This window comes from Cibotium barometz, chromosome 44, assembly GCF_041138505.1.
Source record: "Cibotium barometz isolate CiBa-2024 chromosome 44, ASM4113850v1, whole genome shotgun sequence".
NCBI lineage: Eukaryota > Viridiplantae > Streptophyta > Polypodiopsida > Cyatheales > Cibotiaceae > Cibotium > Cibotium barometz.
In genome coordinates, this window is record NC_141089.1 from 20,554,858 (window position 1) to 20,566,219 (window position 11,362).

Below are 11,362 nucleotides of genomic sequence, written 5' to 3' on the forward strand. Positions count from 1 at the left end.
CGTGCAGCCATAGCAATGATATTGCTTACAGTTGCCATTCTTTCAAACGGGCTAAATGTGTCCTCATAGACAATGCCATATGTCCATGCCTAAACCTTGGTAAACAACAATCAATCTTACATTATACCTGTTCATAGATCCATCTAAGTTAGGCTTGACCTTATATATCCACTTACATCCAATTATCTTCTTATCCTTAGAGGCAAAGGCACTAATTCCCATGTTGCATTTATATCAAATGATATCACCTCTTCATCTATGGTATTTTCCCATTTCTGATTTCCAAGTGCCTGCTCAAAACAAGTGGACTCTACTTCATGTATTGCTTTAACCATGTAAGCATAGTGATGGGCTGATATCTCAACCTATTAACGGTGGGGTATCTAACCCAAGTACATATGCATACATCTTGATCACTAGCAGTTGTCCTCAAAATAACTACTACAAGAGTAGAAACCTATAGCGACCCTTACGGGGGTCGCTACAGAAGTCGTTCCAAAGGTCACTCTTGACCATCGTTTATACGACCTCTTTAGCGAAGTTTTTGAGATGCATAAACGATGCTTTTTGGGTGGCATAAACCACATTTCGAGGGTGGCATATACATCGTGTTTGGGTGGCATAAACGACGTTTCGAGGGACTCTCTGTCTACCGCCATTTGTCTCAAGATCCTCTTAATGACCATCAAGAGGGGAGCCTTTTCTTGCTCAGCCATAGCTATTTCAAGGAAAGAAAATTGTAGTCAAATCATGAGAAAGAGAGAGCCAATAGAGATCATGCATAAAGGACAACATAGTTATGTGCTTGGGCAAGAACTAAGGAAGTGCTGAAAAACCAGCAAGTACACGTCAACTTTTTTCTCGGAGGAAAAGTCGTGAAACCAAGGTGCACAGAGGCCAGCCAAAAGCTACTCTGCCCCCAGGTTATGCTCAAGTGATGCGTGGACTGCCTCTTTTATGTTCCCCTGCTACTCTCGCTTTTATTTACAATATGCTCTAAAATAACAAGCATGTATTCTAAAAAAAACGCAGCTCTTTAGATCCCCATGCCTCAGCCTGTGTGCTGGCCCTTCATCCTGTATAAAAGATGTCACCAACCTGTATTAAATTATTAATCAAATTTAATACATACATTAAGGACAATTACCAGAAGAACCATGGATGGACACCAGAAGCTCCTAAGCTATTTAGTGAGAGGTAGTCCTAAAGATATTGTAAGGCTCTGATATGAGCCTGACAATTATTAAATTATTAATCAACTTTAATACATACATTAAGGACAATTACCAGAAGAACCATGGATGGACACCAGAAGCTCCTAAGCTATTTACTGAGAGGTAGTCCTAAAGATATTGTAAGGCTCTGATATGAGCACAAGTACAGCGAGATGGTATGGCTACAGTAGCTAGTGAAGGATAGATAAGTTCAATACTAGCCAGCTGTGGATTGCTGTGGATTAACTCCTCGCAGCTTGCTGTGGATTAACTCTTCTACAATTTTCTAAGTATGGAAACCTAAAGGCCACTAGGGCAGCCCATGTCCCTAAGGCATTTGATAGAGAGAGAGAGAGAGAGCATAAGGGCTAGGGGTGCGTGTTAGAGGTCAGTGGCAGCGTACTCAATCATATCCTCCTGGATGGACTCTCTGTCTACCGCCATTTGTCTCAAGATCCTCTTGATGACCATCAAGAGGGGAGCGTTTTCTTGCTCAGCCATAGCTATTTCAAGGAAAAAAAATTGTAGTCAACTCATGAGAAAGAGAGCGCCAATAGAGATCATGCATAAAGGACAACACAGTTATGTGCTTGGGCAAGAACTAAGGAAGTGCTGAAAAAGCCAGCAAGTACACGTCAACTTTTTTCTCGGAGGAAAAGTCATGAAACCAAGGTGCACAGAGGCCAGCCAAAAGCTACTCTACCCCCAGGTTATGCTCAAGTGATGCGTGGACTGCCCCTTTTATGTTCCCCTGCTAGTCTCGCTTTTATTTACAATATGCTCTAAAAATAACAAGCATGTATTCTAAAAAAAACGCAGCTCTTTAGATCCCCACGCCTCAGCTGCCATGGTTGAGCCTGATGCTCATCATGTACATGATGTACATAGACTTCATGTTTACCATGTCCAAGAAGTACATGGTCTTCTTCCTTGCGCTCTAGCACTATAGCTGGCACTATAGCTGCTCTAGGTTCCAATTGTGCAAGATGCACCATGTGTACATGCTCTCTCTCAGTTCCATGTGTGCGGGCCCTTCATCCTGTATAAAAGATGTCACCAACCTGTATTAATCAAATTTAATACATACATTAAGGACAATTACCAGAAGAACCATGGATGGACACCAGAAGCTCCTAAGCTATTTAGTGAGAGGTAGTCCTAAAGATATTGTAAGGCTCTGATATGAGCACAAGTACAACGAGATGGTATGGCTACAAGTAGCTAGTGAAGGATAGATAAGTTCAATACCAGCTGGATTGCTGTGGATTAACTCTTCTACAATTTCCTAAGTATGGAAACCTAAAGGCCACTAGGGCAGCCCATGTCCCTAAGGCATATGAGAGAGAGAGAGAGAGAAAGAGAGAGAGAGAGAGAGAGAGAGAGAGAGAGAGAGAGAGAGAGAGAGCATAAGGGCTGGGGGTGCGTGTTAGAGCTAGATCTAGCCTACAAAGGAAATCGCACACCGAAACTGGCTAAGGTCATTTATATCAGCAGAAAGGCATATGCCAAAAGTGAATCGCAGCTCTAAAAGTGAGGAGAAAGGCTCCTTTTGCTCAGCGCAAAAGGAAGGAGGCCAGGCAAGCTGAGAATCGCCTTTAGACAAAGGCACTTTACTGGATAAAGAGAGAAGCTCTTTGGTATGCGCAGCTTTACTGGCAAAAAGGTGAAGCTCTTCTTCTAGCTTGCGCAACCTAGCTGAGCAACATGGCTGGTCGTCCGGGTTTAGCAGATAAAAGAAATCGCAGATCTGAAAAGGCTAATTTTTCCAACAGTGGCTTCACTCTTGCCCGAATCTTCCATTTTTGGAGTTTTCGATGATCATTTAATTTGAGTAGAGAGTGAGCATGAGAGAGGGAATCCATCTCTTGAAAAGAGAGCTGCCTACACCAATGACTAAATTCAGTGAGTGATTGAGTCATTGTTTTTGCCCAAGAAACTTGGGTTCTCCATTCAGCCATGTACCAAACACCATAGTCCTGTATGGCTGCCTGAATTCTGCACACAAAGCTTTCCCATGCATAATTAATATCCTCCTGTGCATGAGAGAAGAGAGGGTGTATGGCAGCCCGGATCATGTGCTGGAACTGTTGATGTAGAAGATAAGCATTATTGACATGTAGCAGCCTGCTACTTCGAGAATTCAGGTCATCACAAGGCATACCAAATGTCAGAGACAACCAAAGAGGAGCATGGTCAGGACATCCTGAGAGAATGATCAACAAATAGATGACACGTGAATCCATCAAACTGGCATGCATTCAGTAAGTACCATCGATCTAACCTGGCCCAATATTCACAGAGAGTATTATGATGGCTGCCTGAATTCTGCACACAAAGCTTTCCCATGCATAATTAATATCCTCCTGTGCATGAGAGAAGAGAGGGTGTATGGCAGCCCGGATCATGTGCTGGAACTGTTGATGTAGAAGATAAGCATTATTGACATGTAGCAGCCTGCTACTTCGAGAATTCAGGTCATCACAAGGCATACCAAATGTCAGAGAACCAAAGAGGAGCATGGTCGGACATCCTGAGAGAATGATCAACAAATAGATGACACGTGAATCCATCACATTGGCATGCATTCAGTAAGTACCATCGATCTAACGTGGCCCAATATTCACAGAGAGCATTATGATGAATAGGCTTACCATTATGAGCTTACTTAGGGTCTTATGGACAGGAAATTGCATATCATCAAAGGATTTTTAGAGAGTGGAGGATTTTTAGAGAGTGGAGGATTTGCGAAGGTTCAGGATTTTCTGTGAAGATCTTAAGGAGGTAGGGGCTATTTCACTCATGGTTGTGGCAATAGGTGTAGACTGGTGTGAAAGTGTCCAATTGGACCCTATGAGCAAAGAACTACCACCTTGTTGTTGCCATACAATGGGCCTCATATAATTCTGAGTTGGGCCTTGAATATAGCTTCCCCACAACCTCATTCACTACCATCCTCTTAGATTGAATTCTCTTTAGGTTTCCAAGCACCTCCTCCATTGTAGGCCGTTGGCCCTCAAGTGCCAAGCAATGGATTGCTAGCTTTGCAACATCTAGAATGGATGCCAAGGCATTTGGATGAGTGCTTAATCTACAGTCGATAAGGTTTGAGAGGCTCCCAGTTCTGAAACAAGTCTGGAAGTAATGGGCAAGTACGCCTAGCTTTGAGCCCAAGTCGGCTGGCATGGCGGTGATGAGCTCAAGCAAGACAACACCAAAACTATACACATCACTTTTATTGGTGAATTGACAAGTGAGATGGTACTCACGATCCAGGTAGCCATGAGTGCCCACCACCGTGCCGAAGGTGAGGTGGGTGGCACCTGAAGTGAGAAAACGTGAAGCATCGAAGTCAGCTACCATAGGGTTGTATGACTTGTCGATGAGGATGTTGGTGGACTTTATGTCTCGATGAAGAATGGGCGGGCACATCTTGTGGAGATGATTGAGTGCCGTTGCTGTGTCCACCGCAATCTGAAGCCGCTTTGCCCAACTTGAGACTAGTGGGCTTTTTGGAATGTCTCTGCCTGGGTGCAAGTGATCCCAGAGTGTCCCATTTGCCACAAATTCATAAACAAGAAGGGGCACTCGGGTCTCTACACAGCAGCCCAATAGCCGGACAACATTCTGATGTGTGGTCTTCCCTAACAAGAGTATCTCGGACACGAAGGACTTTATTTGGTCTTCTTCCCTATCCGCATCGTCCATGTTCTTGGCCTTCTTGATGGGCACCTTGCCATGGTTGGGCATGTTGCCCCAATACCTGTGCTGGCCGCCGTGAGCTTGGGATTGTTTGAAGCTGCTACAGTGCGTGCGAAACGCGAAAGGAAATTGAACACACGTTGAAGTTTTTTTAAAGATTTGGTCTCATAAACGACCCAAAAAAAAAATGTGGGTTATGCACCGCAATTTCGATGCTTATGCCACTCATTTCCAATTTGCTATGGTCGCTACTACGGTGGCATATACAACTGCATTTTAAAGGTCGCATAAGCATCCACGAAAGCGACCCCCGCTATTTTCTTCATATTTATATGAGGGTTGCTATGTATAGACCATTCTTGTAGTGAACCCCTAGTTCTCTATGCAGTACTAAGAGTAACCACTGATGGACAACACTGACGGAATACCAAGCTCCTCATCAAGGCTCTGTTGGAGCCAGTAGTTTCACCATCCACAAAGGAGTGGCATGTTAACAGATTTGGCACAAAAGGTTGATCTACCTATTCCTTTCCTTTGCGTGATACATATGTACCAGCACCTATAGTACCACGAGATGATGCATATACATTCATGTCATCTATTCTCAACTTGCTCGCCCATGGACTAACACTGGATCCACTACAAGAGGACTCTTCAAGTCCACATGTGGGACAACATCGTAACTTCTTACATATGCATCTTTAGTTTATCTCATTAAAGATAACATCTATGCTTACTCGCATCTTAACCAGTGGTAAGGATATAGAATCTATAACCTTTCTTCTCCAAAGCATAACCAATGAAAATGCATTTATTTGCCTTTGGATCCAACTTGGTTCTCACCATCAAGAACATGCACATATGAAATACATCCAAACACTTTCACGTGAGACACATCTAGTTTTATGCTTGTAAACTTTTGTTCAAACATCATACCACAAAAACAACTACAGTGGTGGAGGTCATGCTCATAATGTAAACAATAGTTTTGCTACTTCACCCAAAATTAATCTGACGTATGCTTTTCAGACTTCAAGGCACAAGAAATTTCTATAATGTGCATTTTTTCCTTTCTACAACACCATTTTATTGTGGAGTGTACCTACATGTGAATTGCCTCTTGCTTACTGCTTTTCTCAAGAAATCATTGAACTCATCGGAGAAACATTATTCCCCACTATCGGATCTTAGGCATTTGATCTACATGCCTTTTTCCTTCCTGACAAAGGCTTTAAATCTCTAAAAGTGAGCAACATTTCATTTTTCTCCTTAATGAAGTAAACCAACACTTTCCTAGTATGGTCATCAATAAATGTAACATAGTACCTGCAAACAACATTATTTGCAATCTTGGTCAGTCTCTATACATCAGAATGTATAACATGTAATGGCGTTTCACTGATGTCCTTTTCATGTGGGAAAATTCATTTTCCCACAAGAAAATTAGTCATCCTGAACTTCCATGCTTAGAAGTTATTCTTGCCCATCTTCTCGCTCACAATTCGAGATAAACTGTTAGACATGATTGCTTGCAAATAGTGCTTATACAAACTTCTTCACTTGCAAAAAACTTGTAATAATCTCCAATAGAGCAGTACCGTTCACCTGATACAGTGTAACTATTTACAAAAACAGCCACACAAATACATCCACACCAACAACCTGCAAATCTCAAGTTCTCTGCACAACTTTATCTTGCAACCAAATTTCTGCTGCAACTTTACTCCAACCAAAAATTGGACATACATTATCAAAATTGACACTTTCTTAGAGTGCCTATGCCGAATCACGAGAAACTTAGTTAACATAGTTAACTACACGTAATAAGGTCTTCTTCCTTCACCTAGGAGAATGCCTCAATCTGAGACAGTGACTTCCATGTCTGCTTGTAGTAGACAAGTACACAAGAGAGATGGATGGCTGAATTTTTTAAAATCATCTTCTCTTCTCTGCAACCATAGACTAAAGAGATAAGAGTACATACTATAAGGGAAAGTACTCTCCTACTATAACCTACAAAGGTTGGTCCATATTGTGAATCTGACTACATGAGCTGGCACTATAACTATGCCAAAATCTAGTACACCAAAGTGGTTATCACTCAGCCTGTAATCCATTGGTGGCATATCGCCCATAATCTTACCAACCATGCCAATGACGCATCATCTGCAGCACTAGTTGAGCTCGATATCTCATTAATGGAAGTTGTCAAGGGGGGGATCCTTCAACAATACGTAGTTGTATCCTGTGGATTCATGATATAACAATTTTAGAAATCCATTTTTTTAAAGTAATTATAGGGAACCTTCATTTGAGCTATGGGGGCATTTTAAAATGTCAAATATGTTAGTCTAAAAGTGCCTCTTAAGCTTAGGTGAGAAAAGTGTTTAAAGTAGGGGAACCACTCAAATGGTGGTGAGATGGGATACATAATGGTCAAAATAAATTATAAAGTACAATTTAAAATAAATTATACATTACAATTTCATAAATTCTTTATGTCCTTAGAGAAGTATGCCTTCTTTTTCTTTTTTACCTATTATCTTCAACACTCCCCATCTTCATAAGGCCAATCATATAGTACAATTTCATAAATCCTTTATGCGCTTAGAGAATTATGCCTTCTTTTTCTTTTTTACCTATTGCCTTCAACATTATCCGTCTTCATAAGGCCAATTTAGTGCAAGTTGGCAACTCTCCGTTCAATTCCACACGTGACACCATTTAAAGGCATGAAAAGGGATTCGATAGAAGGCTCATCATATGAGCAAGAAGTTTGAGGTATAATAATTTCTTTAGTTTAAAGAAAATAGTTAGCTTGGCGATTAAGTGTCCATGATTGGGAAGTAGTTATGCCCTTAAATTGGACCTTTTTTTCACTTCCAACTTCAATTATTTGCTCATCCACCACTAAACATAGAAGAGGTAATATTAAAGGTCTATATAGTGAGTAAGAAGTGAGGTGAAATCCTTTCATTGGCTTTAAAGATATGGTTAACTTCACTAATTGTACATGATTTGGAGGTAGGTATGTCTATGAATTGGCCCTTTGGACTTATCACCTTAAGTACCACAAGATAAGAAAGTTGTAAACTCAATCATTGTCATGAAAAGGAGTGCTAAAAATCACAATAACTTGCTATGGAAGTAAATGGTTTGAAAAATATAACCTTCCCTCTACATATTTATGGGCATGTTTCTTCCCTAAGAAGGTAATGTGTGAAAACAGTATTTTTCCCAATCCTAAAAAGGGGATTTTTTGGGTATTTTTGGTTTTATTTAGGGATTGTGTGTCTTTGCTGCTGTGGTGGCTGATAGGCTCTAGGCTGACCAACCATCACTCCCCCATAGTATATATAGCTTTGCCTTATCATTCATCATTCATGTACCATATCATTGATCATATTTGGTACCACTTTATGTGTTGCTGCTTCTATCGGGCTCTACACCACATAGCTTCATCATCTTCACCTGACACGACAGCACCTCAGCGTTTTCTCATCTGGCCTCATCATGGGACAACAGCCCACTCTGCTACATTCAATGCTTACATCAGTGTTTTACATCAGTGTTCACATCAGTACATTCAGTTCTTACATCAGCATTCGTCAACACATCATCAATGTTTTACATAAGCGCTTACATCAACACATCATCAGCGTTTACATCAGCATATCACCGTTTTATCATAACTCGTGGGATAACAGCCCCTGCTACATAGAGCACTGTAGCGTTTTTCTTTAGCTCTCACCATCAGGATAACAGCCCCCTTTGCTACATAGAGCACTGTAGCGTTTTTCTTTAGCTCTCACCATCAGGACAACAGCCCACTCTCTGCTACATCACACCATCGAGACGATAGCCCACTCTCTACTTATATTCACCATCGCCACCCTTCAGGTTCATAGCCCCCATGTCACTAGAGCTTGCACCACTCGAGACAGTAGCCCTCTCTACTCCTCATCACCACCTCTCAGGTACACAGCACCCATGTCACCAGAGCTTGCACCACTTGGGACGGTAGCCCTCTCTGCTCCTCACCACCCCTTAGGTACGCACCACCCTTGTCACTAGAGCTTGCACCCCTCAGGTACGTAGCACCCTTGTCATCAAAGCATGCACCTTGCAAGTCTTGCAGCACCCTTGTCATCAGATCTTACACCACCACCACTCGCGGACGGCAACCCTCCCTGCTCTTCATCTACTACCTCAGGTACTGTAGCACCCTTGTCACCAGAGCTTGCATCACCTCATCTTCCGCTGCCACTACCACCTCGGAGTGCCTCTTCTTCCACCAACATGAGCCTTCGACACCAACTACCTCTCAGAGTGCTTTGCCTCACATCGACGCGAGCCTTCATTCGACTGTGCTTCAGCTCTGACATCATCTCTGCTTGTGCACTGGTCTTTCTACTCAGAGTCACCTCACATCAGAGGGCTCTTCTACATATGTTCACTCACCATTATATATAGACTCACTCACATATTTCATGTTGTGTAGTTCTCCTCTAATCTCTTGTACATCTGGTCCTTTCGCGCTGTTTCCCTCACATGGTATCCGAGCTATCGTAAGCAAAGGGATTAAAGACACCTCGAGAGCACATAGCATGGATTGTCTACTCGCACCCCCAGAGGACCAATTCTTCTCACCCAAAGTTGTTTTTCCAAACTCTGATCTGGACCACACAGGGAATGGTACTTCTTACTCAGTTAAGAGCCCCGTTCAAGATCTTACTTTGGGAGACGATCGACCCATGTACATCCACTCATCTTCACCACCTTTGCCATCACGACGATCACCCTCTTTGACTTTATTAGATTTTGTTTCCAGAGGGGGATACATTCCTTCTACCAATGTGTTAGTGTGGGACCCTAGCATCCATTATCTTCTCTCATGGTTGTGTGAAAAAAACAGTATTTTTTCCAACCCTAAAAAGGAGATTTTTCTGGGTATTTTTGGTTTTATTTGGGGATTTTGTGTCTTTGTTGCTGGTGGACAGGCTGACCAACTAGGAGTCCCCCATAGTATATATAGCTTTTCCTTATCGTTCATCATTTGTGTACCATATCATTGATCACATCTGGTACCACTTCATATGCTGCTCTGCCTGTTGTTGCTTCTGCCGGGATCTACACCACATAGCTTCATCATCTTCACATGATAGGACAGCACCTCAGCGTTTTCTCATATGGCCTCACGGGGGACAACCACCCACTCTTTGCCTACAAGCCACATCATGGTACAACAACCCTCTCTGCTACATGGAGCACTTACATCAGCATTCACATCAGTACATTCAGCGATTACATCAACGATTTTACATCAGCATTCATCAGTGCTGACATCAGCACATCATCAATGTTTGACATTAGCATACATCAGTGCTTACATCAGCACATCATCAGCACTTACATCAACATATCAGTGTTTTTCATAGCTCATGGGACAACAGCCCCCTCTGCTACATAGACCACTTTAGTGTTTTTCTTCAAGCTCTCACCATCAGCACACAGCAGCCCACTCTATGCTACATCACACCATCGGGACGAGATTCCACTCTTTGCTTATCTTCACCATCACCACCCTTCAGGTACGCAACACTTATGTCACCAAAGCTTGCACCACTCGGGATGGTAGCCCTCTACTCCTCACCACCTTTCAGGTACGCAACAGCACCCGTGTCACACCAGAGCTTGCACCACTCGAGACAACAGCCCTCTCTGCTCCTCACCACCCCTCAGGTACGTAGCATCCTTGTCATCAGAGCTTGCACCCCTCAGGTACACAGCACCCTTGTCCATCAGAACCTGTACCCTTTAGGTCTTGCAGCACCCTTGTCATCAAAGCTTGCACCACCACCACTCGGGACGGCAGCCCTCTCTGCACTTCATCTACCACCTCAGCTACCTTTAGCACCCTTGTCACCAGATCCTGCATCACCTCATCTTCTGTTGCCCCACTACCACCTCGGAGTGCTTCTACTTCCACTGACGTGAGCCTTCGACCCCGACTACCTCTCGCAATGCTTTGCCTCACATCGATGTGAGCGTTCGACCATGCTTTAGCTTCAACATCATCTCTGCTTGCGCACTGGTCTTTCTACTCAGAGTCACCTCACATTAGAGGGCTCTTGTACATATGTTCACTCACCATTGTATATAGACTCACTCACATATTTCATGCTATGTGGTTTTGCTCTGATCTCTTGTACATCTAGTCCTTTCATCCTTTCGCCCTCATAGGTAATGTTTGGTGAACTTAATAATGTTAATAAGTCTTTCCTCCTCTAATAATGCTAATAAGTCTTTCCTCCTCTATTATCTCATCTCCCCTTTTAACTATGTCTAATGCTTGTGTTTCACCTTTCCCCTTTTTGTGCTCTCTCTCTCTCTCTCTCTCTCTCTAAAGCAATGTTTGGTGAACTTAATAATGCTAATAAGTCTTTCCT

The 11,362-nt window shown here is 42.7% G+C and overlaps 1 protein-coding gene across 1 annotated transcript; it reads right to left on the minus strand.

The window, feature by feature from the left end:
* Nucleotides 1-4,076: 4,076 nt before the first annotated feature.
* LOC147613053 (wall-associated receptor kinase-like 10) lies at nucleotides 4,077-4,961 on the minus strand. Its single transcript, XM_086782745.1, has one exon. The coding sequence runs from the start codon at nucleotides 4,959-4,961 to the stop codon at nucleotides 4,077-4,079; it is 885 nt and encodes a 294-aa protein (XP_086638871.1).
* Between the last annotated feature and the right edge of the window lie 6,401 nt (nucleotides 4,962-11,362).